Source organism: Rissa tridactyla, chromosome 10 (assembly GCF_028500815.1).
Source record: "Rissa tridactyla isolate bRisTri1 chromosome 10, bRisTri1.patW.cur.20221130, whole genome shotgun sequence".
NCBI lineage: Eukaryota > Metazoa > Chordata > Aves > Charadriiformes > Laridae > Rissa > Rissa tridactyla.
In genome coordinates this window covers 22,677,609-22,695,275 of record NC_071475.1, presented here as the reverse complement: position 1 = coordinate 22,695,275, position 17,667 = coordinate 22,677,609, and the positions used below count along the sequence as shown (strand labels likewise).

The following is a 17,667-nucleotide window of genomic DNA, read 5'->3' as shown; positions in this document are numbered from 1 at the left end:
CCTTTTTCCTGGAGGGGAATGTTCTAATGGCTTTGGTAAATTGATTAAATTATGTTTTGAATGATACAGGCTTCGAACATTCAGTGTATTTCCGGATGCTTCCTGCGGCAGAAGCTAACTTGCTTCAGGCGTTTGTCCCCCATCTGGGATTTTGCCAAACTCTTCTCTGCTAGCAGAGCTATTCAAAGCACTAACGGTGGTTACCAGGCATCCAGAAAGCCTTGTTAGCTCTCATTTATAGCTGAATTCTGCGCCTTTTGCTTTCATGTGAACTCAGGTCTTCTCTACTCCCTTCATGAACACAGAGAGGGAATTGCCACCTCTGAAAGAGATGCTGTTCCGTCAACCACAACCGTACACGTGAGTCAGCATGTTCTGAAAAGCAGAAATACATTCTCCAGAATAAAACTATCTGTGAATTTTTTTAAAAGCTTATTGCCTTCCTCTTTATGTTGATATCACATACTCGTGTAACGCTTTATGTAGAATTCATGTGTGTGAGGGCATGGGCACGCAGAGCCCTCCAAATCCAGAGCTGAGTATTCTAAGAATAAATGGGTTCTGGACAGAGAAAATCTGACACGCGGTTGGAATTAATCTGAGTAAAGAGGGAATCCTTGAGATTTTTATATGGTGATTTACTTGGTGTAATAAAATCTATAACAGACTAGAAGTTATTTGCATTTGAAAACTTTACAGAAGTGTCTGAACTTCTTTATTAATGGGTTTAAAATAATTAATCCTTCATTTTTAGAAATTAATAGACTGAAGAATGTATGTGCTATTATAATTCCCTGCAGGACCACTGTAGCATTATGCAAAGCCATGCACAGCATACGCAGAAATTTTCAGCAGATGCCTGCTCAAGAGTGTATCTTTGGCTTACAAGGAGGTGGCAATTTGTGACAGACTGTTCGACTCATGTTTGGGTGGTGGAGGAAAGGGAGGAGAAAAAGAGCTTGGATGGTTACTGCACAGTAAATTAACATTTGAAAATTTGGAAGAAACACTTTCCTCATTAGCATGTGTGTTCTGTGGCCTATCTGTCAGCAGGATTGAAAGTTGTGGCATCGTTACCATTTGAAAGAGAAATCTTATTTCTGAGCATCCAGACAGAAGCAGCAATTGCATTAAATACCAGTTTCTGCCTGGAACACTGTTGCAGCGAGTGCTTGTGAGGCTAGAATTCAGCGCCTTTTATTTTAAACATTTGAGGGTTTTTTTTGCTTTACAAATATTTGTTTGCATTGTAGGGAGGGTGAACGCAGGTCTGTGAAATGGGCAGTGTTTTGTCTGAGCTGCCATGGTTGTGTTTTAGGCAAGTTGTAGCTGAATGAAGGCCAGCCTGAAGGGGGCTCAGTAGCATGGAATATTCTGTGGAAGGCTTCACCTTTCTTCAGCGTTAACATTGCTTCTTCCTTTCGGCTGCTCTAAGCTGCAGCCTCCTTTCAACAATCCGAACGCTACAAAGTACAGGGAATAACATATGCAAATACCAGCAGTGTATGTCACCATTTGGATGCTTTCTTCAAACTTAACAAAAAACCCCAACATCTCAACTCTGTATCATTGAAAGAAAATGGCAGGACCTTCGAAAAACGGATGCCTAAGAACCATTTATGTTTCCTTTCAATCTTCATATAGATGTGGTTGGGGGTCTTGTCTGTCTGTGGTTTCATCCCGTGGCTCAACATAGCACTGAGCAGGTGTTTGTGCAGAATGAGCAATTGTCGTCTTCTCAGGTTACTCCATCTGCCTCATGAAAGGCTTCAGAGGTGCCACTGGACACTTAACACGATATCCATTTTAGGGAAAAAAATAAGAGTTTTAGATTGTCTGTAATACTTGGATGATCTTTCCGCATTCTTTAAAATGTACTTTTTTCCTGTGGATTTCAGAAAGAATCCATTTGAAATAACTCCAGCTTGGATTATTATTTCGTTCCTTCTGGCTCCTGGGAGAGGTTTCAGGACAGTACGAAAAGGGATGCTTTGAGTACTTCACCGTTAGTGAAAGCTAACTTCATCAATAAAAAAATGCAAAACACAGCGAACACCTTCCCGCTATCAATACTGAAAGTAAACACTTAAGAGAAAATAAATGTAAGGAAACATCACTAACTAAAAAATATCCGGATGGTCTCTGCTGACTTTATAAGCAAGGTGAAATCAAAATGATGTCATTTATATTTAGCCCAGGTAAATACTTTGTCTACAGTATGCAGAAGGAGAACCATGCAAATCTTTGCTGCCAGTTTTAAGTTAAAGGTCTGTCATGCATCTGAAAATAGGTACTTGTTAAAACTCATTGTGATGGGTAATAAAAGACTGTGAAGCGATATGGAGAAAAATTACTGAAATTATGGTAAAGCAAGCAACTGATACAGCGTGGACACATTGAACTACTTTTGTGGTTATTTTTTGTAAAGTTTTTTTGTAATCATCTACCTATAAAAACTAGAGGATGTTGTCAGTTGAGAGCACCTGAAAGCTATTCTAAAAACAATACAGAGTAGCAAGATTAAAATTTCTTAATTTCTCTTGATTTTTTTTTTCGTAGGAAGAAAAATAACATTACTTTAAATCAAGTATCGTTGAATTTCTTGAGATTAAATTTTAAACTGATTGAGCAATACTTCACATTTCAATTACTTTGCAGTTCATAATTTAAACGAAAGATGGCATAATATCCAAGCTGGTGATCCAATCAAGTAAATGTAAAAGGTTTCTAACCCTCCTTTTTGAGCTACAGTTATCTTCATTTTTCTTCTGCCTCTACAAAGTCAGAAGGCTCTTCCTAGACTTAAATACCTTTTTTTTTTTTTTTTTTTTTTAATTAACTAGAGATATAACTGCTTGTCCTACACTCTTTTCCTTTTCAGTGGGGTTGCAAACAGAACTAACCGTTGCATTACACATATACAGGAGTAACATGGGGTTACCAGAATAGCCCCACTTGCGTCGTAGTACACTTGTGTACTCCTCGGGTTATGTGGCGAGTGTGCCAGCAGTCAGGCCACTAGCTCAATAAATTATTTTTGTGGTACAGAATTGAGGCCCAAAGCAATGTGAGGTGTTTTGATAGTTTAAGGTATTGTAAATGTCTTTGGAGCATTATAGGCATGGCTTACAGAGCCCTGTACATCACTGCTGGGCGATGTTCTCTAACACTGCTGGAGAATTAGGAGGGCTAATTTGCACATGGGCCACAGTGCCTGACATCTCATTTCGTCTCGGGTTTCCATCAAATTTATCCTCGTGTTTGTTCAAGAACAAAATATCTGCAATATCTGACAACAGGTTTGCCAACAAAGTGTTAGATAGTGCCATCTCTTTGGTTTCTCTTCTTTTAGTTCCCCTGACAGTGTACTGTGGTCTCCTTCGAATACATGGAGTGGGTTTTGCGCCTTAAGCCTAGCTTTAAATTTGATTGAGGGTAGGAGTTTGAATCTGCAGTCCGTAAAATACTCTTCATACTAGAAACCTTCCGAGGATTGTAGATGACTTCCAGTCTATGGAATAGCCTATTTCATCTTCATCTGTACTTTCAGTACCCGTGGAGCTCACGAGATGGGGAAGCCGTGGTCAGGTTTCCACAGAATACCACTGTCTGGAACTGGGTTGCATCCATCTTCGCTGACCGCACTGTCTTATCGTAGCTGACACCAGCTGCGTGTAGGTGGCCGTGCTCTGCCCTCAGTTACCGCTGTGCAATCCCATCAACAAAATAAAATGTTTCTTTTAATTTCGTTTTCTGGATTCTTGACAAACAGAGCTTTGAGCACACCAAGATAAATTTGACCCTGGAGAAGGAGGAAATCTCTAGTCAGTTGACATGAAAGGATACAAATTGATTAAATTGCCAGTGCTCTTGCAGTTCTATGTGTGTTGAGCTGAGGAGGAGAAATTGAGTCCCTTTGAGTCCAGAGTATATTTCCTCTGTATTAATGAAGATAAACAACATTGGTATAAACTGGTTCACTGAATAATCTTATGGTGGGTGCCAAAGATCACACATTTACAACACATTCTTCCTCTCTTCCATTGCCTCAGGGTCATTTTTATTTGCCAGGTTACTGCAGTTTGTAGCACAGGCACCTAGATTAGAGGTGGGGAAAGGACATGTTACGGTGGTAAAGAAAATTAATTTGTATTTGAAATTACTTCCTGTTTCTAATCTCCAGACTGATTAGCAGCTTTCCATAAGACACCTGGGGGTGGTTCTTACTGTAAATGAACTGTTTGCATTTGGAAGGGTACCTCCCCTTAACTATACCATGTAATTAATTAGCATGATGGATTTTCATTTTCTTTTTGTCTAAGACTTAGATGAGATATTTTCTGTGACGGGGCAAAAAGTCGATCAAAAGTTAAAAGTGCCTTCAGTAACGTAGTTTATTGCAAGGTGATCTTTTTGTTTTGGGTGACAAAAATGTGATTTCTTTTGCCATTTTTGCCTTTTGAAGGCAGTGATGTAGAATATGCTTTGGTTTATGGTATGGGTGCCACATTACACACTTTGTGGGGCGAGCGGTTGTTGGTGGTGTGTGGAAATTTCCCTTCCGAGAGGCGGAGGGCTGCTGGAAGGGAGATGGGCAGTGAGCAGGCTGCCCCTCTGGCACCCAGTGGTGTGTGCCATTCCCTGAAACCATCCTGGTCTCCCAGTAGCGACCGCTGGTTTATTTCCTGCAACGTGAGGGGGCACCACCATCAGTTTTTTTTTCTTTTTTAGCTGGATTCAAAACAAGCACTGTAGGAAGTGATAATTTTAAAAGATGAAAACTTAGCAGCCTAGTATCTTCCTGTTATCCTGTTCATTTATGAACAAATATGTACTGTGAATAGTCATATGCAAATTGTTTCTTCTGTTGGTATTTGCTAATGGTGCCTTACAGGGGTTTAAGGCAAATCTGATACCAACTTTTCAAATAGAAGCCTTTGTCACAGGGGCTGCTTTCTGGGTGTTCCCTGGTGATCTAGCAGTGGGGACACGTGTTTCTTCTTTCACTTAACATAGTAGCAAATGTGATTAGTTTTCTGCACTGAAGAGTTTCAAAGAGGAATTTTCCTGGTCCTTTTTTACCTTAATGTACCTGTATAGGTCATTATTATAAAGAAGGTAATTTGAAGGTATGCTTTCACCCATGCGCTGCTAGCTGTATATTGGTGTTCTCTACTGCACGCTCAGCATGACATGTGAAGGGACGCTATTAGGGAGAAATCTGTGAATGAGCATGATGGAACAAATATTTAAGTCTCCTTGTGCTTGAATTTATCACTCTGGAGTAATACGTGACCTGCCTCTAAATCCCTGATGCGTTGCATGTCAAATCCGGTACTATAACTTAAATTGGGAATTTTCTGATAGTTTCTTCCCTCTTGTTTAATAACGCCTAGAAAGGCAATGTAATGTTATCCTCCTCTTTCACATGTTGCCTCCTTGTTTGCAAGTTTGGAGAGGTGTACAGCAGATGTATTTTCGGGTAGGTGAATTGGGAGCGGGCTGGGAGCTGCATGGCGACGCTCAGCAGGACCACAAGCACCGGGTGCTGGGCCTCGGCTCTGCTCTGCTCAGGGCTCGGACAGGGCACACACGTGTGCATGGCGGAGCACGTCCCAGCTCCCCGGGAAAGTGGCCGGTGCTGCCCTGCCTTTTTTTCCTGAGAGTTCATCATATTGCACAGAGCGGGTACCGAAACGTGCTGGTTTGCCCTCCAGGCTCCAGTGCAGGAAACTGCAGAACAAAAATACTTTTTTTTTAATGCTTTTCTTTCCGTGTTAATGTGGAGTGTTTCTCTGAGGTATGTGTTTATTGGTTCCTCTCCTATTTATGTTTACTTTATATCTGGCTCAAAACACCATTCAAAGTGTCTGTTAGCTATAAAGGTTACTATGGAAAAAGTCAATATTTGTTTGCATAGTTTAGGCTAGGACTGAGTTTTTATGGTTACTGAATGGTAACTTGTTCAAGGCCAGGTTGGACGGGGTTTGGAGCAACCTGGTCTGGTGGGAGGTGTCCCTGCCCAGGGCAGGGGGGTGGAACAAGGTGATCTTTAAGATCCCTTCCAACCCAAACCATTCTGAGATTCTATGAATCTAGTTCACAGACTTAAGTCAATTAGTGGAGGCTGAGGCTTTGTTACCACACACCATGGTAGCGTCAGTGCCACAGCTGTGTCCTGTGTTACATATATATAGGGTGGCCTTAGTACTATAGCTGGTTTTGCTGTGTGATCGTTGCTGGGGAATGTGGGTTTGTTGTTTTGTTTTGCCTTAGCGATTGCCCTTTGCATTATACCTAGAACTGTAAGCAGGAGGCCCTCACTGGATTTGTGGAAGGGGACTCTACAGTGCTGGCACAGTCGCTTGCGGTGTCAGCCTGAGGGTGTGCAACTGCCACAAAGTGCCGTGTCTGTAAATATTTCTGCATTTGAATCAGCCCTTCTGTCTGAGTGATACAGTGCATCTCCATGCTGACACATGTGACAAAATGTGAATGTAGAGAAGTACCCTTCCTGAATTAAAAGTGGTCGTATTGCACAGTCATGCACTAATACAGAAGCCATGAAAATATTTTCATCGATACCTTTAAATCTAACTTTATTAAGTCAATAATAAGACCTTCCTTATAACCTTGTTACTCATTTGTTTAAATATGCACTCAGTAAAGAAGCGATTTCTTTACCTTAAAATTGGATTTCGGTCAATTGCTTTTATTTATATATGGGCCATTTCAATGATGCTTGTCATTTTAGTCACAGTTTAAACTTTGTGGTTGCTGTCAAAATAAACATCTGTAACCCAATCTGAGCTTCAAGTAGAAAAATTTCTGCGTTTAGAATGATGCTTGCAGAAAGAGAAATCATGGAAAATACATACTTCCACAGGCTGTGCACTGTACACATGATTTCTCAATATAGCACATTATACTGAGCCAGATGTCACAAATGCTGGTGGAAAGACAGTTCTATACAGAACTTAAATTAGCAACATTCAGATATTTACTTTAATACTGACTAGTAATTACTTTCACAAGCTTTCAGCCAGTGTTTGTGGGATTTGTAATTCTTTCCCATTTTTGTTCGAGGAAGCACAATTCTGTATTTTCCAGAATTGGAAAAGCCATGTTAAAATCAGTCATGTATTTTTCTACTTGACTTTAGTGTGTGCACAAAACCCAACGTGCACACACAAGCTCACTCATCTTACTAAATTTGTGAATCGTTCAAACAGGAAGGAAAACATTAAATACCCAGCAAACAAGCCTATGCTTTTCTTGGGGATTGAGGGCTTTTGAGATGTTGATGACGCGAAGCATAACTAAGCATTGTTAATCTCGGCTATCTGTTAATCCCAAAGAAATGCTTTCGGCAGAAAGCACATTACTACTGTCATAAAATGAAAGCAGAAAAAAATAGGAGGCTGCGGGGAACCTTGTGGTATAGCGTATTTTTAAAGGGTGGTTCAGTTTCAATTGGTTTACACAGGGTGTTTCAAGAGCGTTAATATACTGTGTATTAGCTACCTGCATTATATGCATCATCTCAGTGTTTGTGTTCTGTCCAACTTCATTTAAAGACATTTTATTCAGTGACAAGTTTGCTAACTCTACTGCATAGGCAATATGCGGAGCTTTGTATCACCTGGTGTCAGTGGATTTTTCTTATGGCTTTTTAACAGTGGTACTTAATAATATTAAAAAGTCCCAGATCATAATATTTTTTCCATTCTAGTCCCCTTTGGAGGCAATACCTAAAGGTAAAGAATAAAAGTGAACATTTTCATTGCTTTTCGCTTGTGCCTTAGGTACATTCCCAATGGGTCTTATCAGTACCCGTTGCTACTCAGTGTGCGACTTTGACAAATGTCTCTGCCCTATATGAGGTGAAATATCCCAAACTGAGCTGCCAAAACAGGCTTTGTTTTAGATCCGTTCATGCCCATCGCATCAACGTGAACACGTGCACCTGCAAGGCGGGTGGAAAAATGCGAGGTAAGGGGAAGGTAAAGCTGCTTCTTTCTGTGGCGGTACCAGCTTAACCTGACCACAAATCTGCACCAGTGTTTCTCTAGTAAAGGAGAATTACTTTTTCAATCTTTTATTATGACTAAGTAACAGTCTGGAAGGGGGAGCTCGTGGCTTTGGCTTTCGCTCTCTGAGGTCTGCTGGTTTAGAGCATCAGGATGTATTTCTTACATCCCGAGTTTCTCAGTCTCGAGCCACATGGACTCAGAGCCCACCACCCTGGCTCGGTAGTGGCAGCCAGCGCAATCCTGGAGCCCAGTGCCTCGGTGGCGCAAATGCTTAGGTGTGTCCTAAGCTGTGGGAGCTCTGGGTTCCTCAGAGAAGGTGGTGCTCCAAGTGGGGAAAACGAAGGAGCCACTTTTGTACATGTTTTAGTCTCAAGAGACAAAGGACTATTATATGTATAATGGTGTCAGCAAACTTGTATTGCAGTCACCAGTACAGAGTCCTGCCTTTATTGCCCCCAAGAATGCAGATTAGAAGCTTCCCTTTCCCTTTTACTGTATTTCAATCTGCAGTTTCTGGCAATAATAGAGCGGCCTTCTTGGCTTACAGATGAACTTCTTTCTAAAGGGGCTGTCTGGCTCCTTGTCAGCCTCTGTACCTCTGTACTTTCTTTGGGCGATTTCCAAGCATCCACTGTCCTGTCCGTGGATTTGTGAGAAGAAAGTGTTTTCTCTCAAAGAACCACCACCCGGTGCTGATTGACCTAGATGGCAGCTTCTGCTTCTCAGGTATAGTTTCATTGCTGAATTTTTCCATGTGCCTGTGGATCTATCAAGAGGAATTTTAGCTTAATAGCGTTATAATGAAATGTAGTTATCTAGTAACTGACGGATTTTGTGGAAAAACAGAACTGTATCTTACTGTGAGGGGCGCTATAGGGATTAGAGGCAGACCCAGAGAGGACGGAAACATCAGCTCAGAAGCAGCATGACCAGTGTTCCAGAGTTCTCAGAGAGAAATACCTAAATACTGTACTAAATAAAAGCTCTGCCTAAGGTTATTTTTTCTGATGTTGTTCCTGTGGATGTAAATAGCCAGTCGGTGCTGTAGTGCATCTAATAATATAGTTTACAATAGCTCTCCACACGAGTGTGGGTTTGTAGGATCAACTGCTGGCTTTGGGGGACAAAGCCAGGTCAGAGTATGGACAGCAGACAGTTTGAGCCGGGAATCCTGGCTTTAAAGGGTCTAATGGTTTGACTGCGATCTAATCCTCTTTATGCATTGTTTTTCTCATTGCTGAGATTTTGTATGTGTGTTTTACGACTTGCTGTAGTTTACAGGGTTGTCTGGTTTGCATGCTTCCACACTGGATAAATCAGTGTATCATTGTTATCATTGTGGAATTTCCTTTTTTGTTCCAAAATTGGGCCTCTTATCCATCTCTTCTAGCCAGGGCTAAGGAGAGAGTTTTGCTGCGGAGTGATGCCTTTCACTGGCAGGGTTTCTTTTGAGGGGGTAATGACAGACCCTTTTCTCCCGCTGTAGAGCTAAGTATCTGATTTTATGGGAGGGGACAAAGACGCAGAACTTGTAGGTCTATTTCATCATTAGCTCTGCCTCTGATCTGTGAGGTGACTGTGAAAAATTATTCTAATTTTTCTGTGCTGTGGTTTATACTCTTTGTGCTTCAATATTCCTGTCCTTCACATAGGGATAATGCTGTTTTAGATTTTGTAAAGGTGGAGTTTTTTGAGAGAGGTAGTTGAAAACTGCAGTTTCGAGTCTACAAATGCTTGAAGTCAGTGAAGATTTCCTTTGCCTTAAATAGGCTTTGGATCCGTTCTTAGGAAAGCAAAATGACGACAAAGACTCATTGTTTTGCCTACTCCATAGCAACCGACAACATAAAGCCTTTTCCCAGATGCGTTTATTTAAAGGCTTTATAAGTTCAGTTTAAAAAATGAACTGAAGTTGTAGCTGTTGTTTTAATGCTGATTTTTGTAGCTTGGCATTAAAAAAATTAAGTGAACTAGTACGCAGCCGTAGGAAATGAAGAAATGTATATGAGAGAAGACAGGAAATCCGTTTTGGGGAGACACAAAACGGGATTAAGTACAGTAACATGTTAACTTTTAAAGAACTACCTGGCCTATTTGAGAATTCCTATGTAATTCCAGGTCATGCGGGAAAATTATGACAATATACTGTTTTGTACAGTTAGAGAACCAATTACTGCTTATTGATAATTCTCACCACGCACCGAAAGAGAATATTGTGGAAGAGCATTGTGCCGTACGCCCTTGAAAACTGGTGCATCCCCGTATTTATTTTTTTTTTTTTTAAGAACCCTTAGTTTTCGTTAGGTGTACAGCTGCGCACGGGTGGAGGGGAGAGCATGAGAAGCAGAGAATTCATCGCGGGAGGGAGGAGGTGGAGGATCGATATGGGTTAGCGAATTTTTTTCAAGGGATGAATTGGATTAATATCCCCCCAAAGCCCGCTGTGAGAGGAATAACATGTATTTTGACCCGTGTATGCATTTTATTGTACAACGCTGCATGGCTGTATTTATGCTCTGCAGGAAGAAAACTACTCCCTAGTAGTTTCTTCTGTATTTTTTTTTTTTCTGGGTAACCCTTTGCTTTTTATTCAAGCAAAATGTGAGCTAAATGCCCGTTTCAGCCTTTTAGATCTTGGAAATAATGGTGTATTAAATGCGATTAAGTTGGGCATTACCCTTAAGCGGGGTCATAATTACTGTAGATTTAGATGGCATGTTATACAAATTGCTGCGTGCTCCTAATTACGAATTGAGTTTGTTGCACTCTGGGGGTTTATAAACTTTATCTTAGCTATTAACACATTAAATAACAGTGATTGGTGCAAATTGACGGATAAAGTGGGAGAGAAGCGACTGCCGGGGGCCGCTTGGGCCGGCTCCGGCGGGCACCGTTCGGTGCCCGCCGGAGCCGGCCCAAGCGGCCCCCGGCCCCGTTGCGAGCCCTGAGGCGGCGGCCGCCATGAGGGGAGCGACCGTTGGCGCCTCGCGTTCCCCGGGCAACGGCTGCCGCGCGTGCGCTCTCCTCCTTCCCCCCCCCCCCCCTCCCCGCTTCCCCGCTGAGGGGAGCGGGCGGGGCGGGCTGAGGGGCGGCTATGGTGGCGGCGCGCAGCAACCCGCCCGCCACTTCGGCCCAGCCATGTGGTGCCTGCACTGCAGCTCGGAGAGGACCCAGTCGTTGTTGGAGCTGGAGCTTGACAGCTGGTGAGTGGCCGTTGGGGAAGGCAAGGTGTCCGTCGTCCCGTCCCCACCCCCGGGCCACCTCCCGGCCGTGTCACACAAAGGGCTGCGCTCCGTCGCTGGCGGTCGCCGCTGAGGGAAGGCTGTACCTGGGGGAAGCCGGGTGGCCGCTGCCGGCTGCGAGGGGGTCGGGGTCGGCCCCGTCGTCTCCGGGGTGCGGCGAAGTTGGCGGCGATCGGGAGCTTATGTGCCGGGGAGGGGAGGGGGAAGGACCTGCGGTGCCGGCTGCCTTGTGCGGACTGAAGTTGGAAATGGCAGTCGGTGAAATGTGGTGTCAAAAGTGGAGCCGGGCGTCTGTTGTTGCTGGTGGGTGGCAGGCAAAGCCTAAACCCGCCAGAAGCTCTTTGAGAAGGGCGCTCTTGCGATGGGACCTGACTTAGCGTGTGCCTGGCCGCTAAGAGGGGCGTACACAAGCATTAAAACGCTTCTTTTCACCGAGTTTGATAGAGTGCAAGAAATCACATGACTGGTGGCAAACAAGCGGCCAGCTCGACTTCAAAGCCCTGGGACATACTGTTCCCCGTCCCCGAAACCCGGCGGGGACCAGGCGTGGCGACCGTCAGCAGGGGAAGGTGCCGTAAATTCGGGGCTACTGCTCAGGGTGAATGATCATTTGCGACTCGTGCCCTCAGCCAAAAAAAAAAAAAAGAAACGAAAAGATAAAGTTTAATTCAAAGGACTTTAAAGTAGGAATAGTGAATAACTGACGCAAGACAAGCAGAAAGTGGGACTTGTCATGTAAACACATACGGTCTCTATTGTTATGGTGTTGTTGTTAACTACTAAAATAATGTGCATCAGAATTACAAAAATGCAGTGCTCTGTTCTATGAGCCACTTGAAAACTAGACATACAAACTAGTTTTTCCTGTGCAGTGTTGTCTGTAGGTTGTGATAGACCAAAAATAGTTATCCTGGCAAGTGCACTTGCAAAATAAATTTATCTCCGATGCATTGTGAAAGTTTATTCCACCAAATAATCTGATGAAATTCTGAGCCGATTGACTGTTAAAGAAATAATCAATTTAAATAAAGCTAGGCAACATCTTAAATTGGGTGTGTGCATGTGTGGAAAAATATAAAAGGAGGAAGTGAGTAGATTCAGTGTAACTCCATATGAATGCAGCAGTGTCTTTTCTGGAAAAGAAAGGAAAAATGTTTTTTGATAAAGAAAAATGTTTTATGGTACGGTTTAGTCACACATTTAATGATCCTTAAGTCCATTTTTACCCGTATGGAAAATAATAAAGCTGAGCCTGTAAGTTTGCTGTGTGGAGTTGGTAATGCTTGCTTTAATGATATTACATTTGAATGGCTTGCTGCAAAACATAATTCATAAATGTTGCTTTAGTGACAGATTTGCCTGTATTCACACAGTTACGTTTTGCTGTTCAGTCATTGTTTCAGATTTTTTTTCTCCATTTGCACATTGCTATGCACTTCCTTTCAGTTAAACTTGATTATTCTGCCTGATGTGTTAGAAGAGGAATTGCTGAGTACTTAGTTTGGACGGGTGTATTTAACTGTATCTATTCTTGTGGCAGATATCCTTCATATAAACACAGAATTCATTACATCTGTCTAGTGCTTTGGGAGAACTTAAGCCGTGCTGAATAAAACGACCCATTTCCCATTTTACTTACAGTTTTGTACCAGATTTGGTTTGTTGTTGTGATGTCCTGTTCTAGTTCCTGAAACTGCAGATATTGAGAATACTGTTGTATAGTAGTCAGCTGGTTTTGTTCCTCTTAGTTAAATAGCTGCTTAGTGTTGGGGTTTCGTGTGTGAAGTCAACTATCATCCATTTTTTTTCCTATTTCTACTGCTCTGAAATAATTCATTATCATCAAAGGTACTAGCTGTAGTCCAAGAGCTGGAGCTGACCAGTGAAGATCAGAGCACTCGGCACATCAACAGTGTTTAGTTGTTTCTTTGCCCCTTTAGGAGCTCTCTGGGAATCTGGTGCAGTTAAACAATTTGCAGTTCAGTTTCATTGAATAACTTGCAACTTTCAGGTAAGGAAACCCAAGGATTCAGTTTTTCACCTGACAAGTACAAATACCAAGTTGAACAGTAACTCTGGTTTGTTGTTCTTGTTACGAATCTATATTGGAAGGTTGCTAGGAGCTGACACAGTGAGTTACTGCTGGGCAAGCAGACCTTCTCTGCTGGAGAAGGTGTCTTTACTAGCAGATGGCAGGGTGTTCCCCTGGAGAACTGGGAAGTGATTTCTTAGTATAGACAGCCCTGTGACCTTAAATGGGTTTTTTCACCCTATGACCATTTCGTATTTGCAAAATGAAAATTCTCTCAAGAGAATTGCATTTCTATTCATATGGCTATAGAAAGTATTCCTCCAAATACTGAGTCTTCATGAGAATACTCTTCCATCACTTGGAGGCTGAAGTTGTTTGAGGATCTAGAGGTTAGGTGCTAGGACTTCAGGTGGAACAACCACTTTGAAACAGCAGTTTACCTTTATAGTGACCATGTTTTCTCTGAAGTATAAAGATGGCAATTCAAGGATCAAACTTTCTGAAGAGGAAGATCTCATAATTGCGTAGCTGATTAGCACACTTATGTGATTAATTATGCTTGCAAACTGTACTTGCCCTGAACATCAATAAGAAGTAGCTGTGAATTATAAAAGCTGGCCTAAAAGGAGCCAGTCCTGTGTTGGTGGATGCAAGGTGTCATCCTGAACCAAAACCAACACTTGTGTGATGCTACCTGTAGGTATTTAATATCTCCTCACATATTTCAGGTGTGCTTCTTGATATTTAACACCAGTGATACTCAGACTTCAGGTGTCTCTAGCAGAACTTTGGGAAATGAGTGCTAGAAGTGAGATACTGCTTTCCTAGTTAAACATGTCCTTTTGCCTACTGTGTGGTGTTCCAGTTGAAATTCAAGACACTGCATTGCCTTGACTTTATAGCCTCAGCTGTGTGGTTCTCAATGAGTAACATTGGATTTAGGCTGCTATCAGGGCAGCTTTATTTTGGAAATATTAATGCCATAAAGATGTCTTGGAAATGATACTCTAGACCTACATATAATCTCAAGATCCAGACTAATGCATCCTCTTTGTTGTAAACCCACGTGGCTTCCAATTTCTGCATGATTCTGACAGGTGCAAAGGAATGGTTCAAGGTTTTGTATTTATTAATATGGTATTTTTTGAAAGAACTGTGAAGTACCGCAATTTGAGGAGAAAAACCCCACTCTGTGGCTTTGAGCATTATGATACCTGGACGTAGATTGGCTGGGTTGTTGTGCCTGTTGTGCCTCTTCATTGCAAAGATTTACCATAATTTGTGAAGGACATTAAGGATGCAATTTTCTTGCTCTTTTGGCATTTATGTAGCTCTTTTTCTGTCAGAATTGATGGCAATTTTATCATTAGTTTCAGAGCCAGGCATATTTTAATCACAGTAGCTGTCAATCAATTATTGCTTTTTATGTTTATTTAATAACAGAACTGCAGGAGACCTCAGAAACTGTAATCAAGATGGAGCCATGATTGCTCTATTTGTTACATTAAACATATGAGGATGTGCCCTTAACCCAGACACTGCCTGATCAGCAGAACAACTGGAATCGTGAAGCGATGAATTGTGGGTTTGGGGAGAAAGTGTGTTAGTGCATTGTTTTTGCTAACTGTGCTTTGTTTAGATGTTACTTACGTTAAAACAGAATATGGGCCACAAGTCAAATTCATATTCCTAAGTTTGCTTCTTTATTTCTGTTGTCTAACAAGACTGTGTAGTTCTAAGAGCAGAATCAGGCCCTGGATTTGGAAGTTCATTTTTAGCATCCTGGATATTGTCATTTTATGTCAAAACTTATGTAAATAGAGATTTTGCTTAATTCATGCATCTTTGTTATGCAAAAATAGTTACTGATCATGGGCTTTTTTAGCAAGACTTATTAACCAAAAATATTTTAGTTCCATAGCTTTTCTTGTGTCTTTCAGGAATTCATTTGACTTTTATTTGGAGGAAGGACGATTCTAGTTAGGGTACAGACAGAGATGGCAAGTTTACTTCACTGCTGTGATTTGACTCCAGGTTTCCAGAGAAGAACAGATGCTGCTTTAATCCACTGTAGCACAAAGCCCTAGTATTACATTAAAGGGGACTGCAAATTTAGCTAAATAAATCTTCTTTTGCTTCCTTACAATAGACAAAAGGCTAGAAACATTTTCATGAAATCACTGTAAAGATGTCTTTAATAAAAATAAAGTAAAAATGCCCAGCTTTGGTATGATAAAAAAAATCAAACCCTTTTGTTCGTGTGAGAGAAGCAGAAAATAAGAATGATGGCTTTGATAGCATTTAATACAGGAAATTGATGCAGTGTATCTGTTAATCAGATTCTTTCAGTAGTTCAGTGTCATCCGAGTTAAACTTGTGCTTAAAAACAAAGGACCCAATTCCCTGTTGCCTTATGTTGTGCAAGCACAAACAAAATGCAACAGTTATGATTTGGCCTCCTTTTACATAAGTGGCTATGTACAGGGCAGGGCAACAGAAAAAAAAATCATAAGTTTGTTTTGAGGGGTACTTTTCATTGTTTAGTCCAAACAAATTAATTAGCCCCTAAAATTCACCAGATTAACAAGGATGGATGTGTTGTGAGTTTGTTTTGCCAAGAGAAAAAGAAAACTAACTTTGTTCTGTTTGTTGATACATACATGACCTTTCAGGTCATCTTTATGCAATGTAAAGGAAGCAAGGACGCAAACATGATGGATTTTCCTGTTGCAGGGTATGTTTGCAGCCAGTCCTAAAACTGCACTACAGGAAAGGTCCCAATTCGACTTGAATTTAATTTTCACTCCCCGCCTTTATAGTAGAATGGACCAATCTCAAGCTCAGATCACATGGAGAGTTAAATACAGCAGTGGCTATGAGGATTGTAGCTTAGATAGCTGTACATTCGACTGTATTTAACTTGAGTTTAGTCTATTCTTTGTAACATAGCCTACAGCCGTAATGCTTATAGTTGTGATCCTTTCTGTTTTCATGACTCAAGTCAAGGTAGGCCATGTCAGTACTTGCACAGAACTCCAAGGATAAATCTTCAGGAAGGAATGGAAGATTTAGTTGAAAGCACTCCTGCCTTTAAAGGTAATACCAAAGAGAGGGTTTCCCTCATCGTTTGGGGAGGTTGTGCCAAGGAAGTCATCATTCAAATGAGATGGACAACAGCGTTCCTGATCCAGTGGCAGTTCCTAGGGGGTCTAATAGTACATACAGCAAAACAGGCCTGTATAAACCCTGACTTTCTGGTCAAGTTTCAGCTTAATAACAGCTTTTTCTCCCAATCTGTGTTCCCTCTGCACTTTCAATTGGGAATAAAAATGGTCTTTATTTTTCTTTCTTACATGATTCTGCTTTATTGTGATGTGCTGTGAAACAGCTGCTGAATTTCCATTCTAGAGGTGTCTGGGGTGATTCTCATGTTTTGAAGTTAACACTTCACAGGGTTTTGAATGTTAGATAATATTTTCAGCTGTTCTTAGATTTTTGAAAGAAAGACAGTTCATAATTGTTGTTTATATATTCTTTTCTCATATTTTATTCTGTGAACCTTGTTTAGAAGATACCAGCGATATGGAGCATCTAGTAGAAACTGGTTTCAAGAAGGAGCTGATTCTAATGCTTCAAGTTCAGGGAGAATGGGACTTTACTGCTAATGGTTTCATAGTAATACCAATAGTTAATGCTTTGTGAAATTGCGAGAGAAGAGACGACTGCACACCCTTAATGGAAATTGTCCCAAATGGTGACAACCTGTTGCAAACTTGGATTCTTTTCTTGTTGTTAAAATGTGATTAAGATGGTTTTGATTAGGTCAGCCTAGAAGAAAAGAAGTCTTTCAGGTTTTCTTGCGCTGCCACAGTGCAGCATGTTACACGAGATCATTTCTGACTGTCTTTGGTTGACATTTTCAGAATCTGTCTTTGCAAAATATTTCATTTTCAGTTCACAGAATGGTGGCTCTTGTTTTCAGGAATTGGACTTCTACCCTTGTCCTAAAAGACCATTTTCCATTGTGGAAAGATCTATGAATTAAGTAATGGGAAAGAGCCTATAAATACTAAGAATGATCAGAGTTCTGTATTTTAGACCCGATGTTCTTTTGTGGTTGATCAGCCTGAGGTGCAGCCCCAGCTAAGGCAAGCTGTATCAGCAGAAGTCAGAGCGGATTGTCGGTGCTTCTGGGAGCAAGAGTTGTGGAGCTGTACTGCAGCTGAAATGCAGCTGCTGCAAGCTGCAGTACAACCTAACAATTACTCTTGTTCTGTGTATGTGCAGTAAATCCTCTATTTTTAGGTACTGATTGGAAGTACCTAAAAAAATTACTTAGAACATAGAGCAGATCTTAAAA

General features: G+C 41.4%; 1 protein-coding gene across 13 annotated transcripts in view; it reads left to right on the top strand.

The window, feature by feature from the left end:
• IQSEC1 (IQ motif and Sec7 domain ArfGEF 1) overlaps positions 1–17,667 on the top strand; it is a 347,042-nt gene that overhangs the window by 269,151 nt on the left and 60,224 nt on the right. For 2 of the 13 annotated variants that reach the window (XM_054216253.1, XM_054216252.1), the window contains exon 1: positions 11,085–11,236. The exons of the other annotated variants lie outside the window; for them this stretch is intronic. In XM_054216253.1, the coding sequence (XP_054072228.1) occupies positions 11,172–11,236 (65 nt within the window). In that variant the 5' untranslated portion in view covers positions 11,085–11,171. Of the gene's footprint in view, positions 1–11,084; positions 11,237–17,667 lie in introns of those variants that run through there. 13 annotated transcript variants of the gene reach the window in all.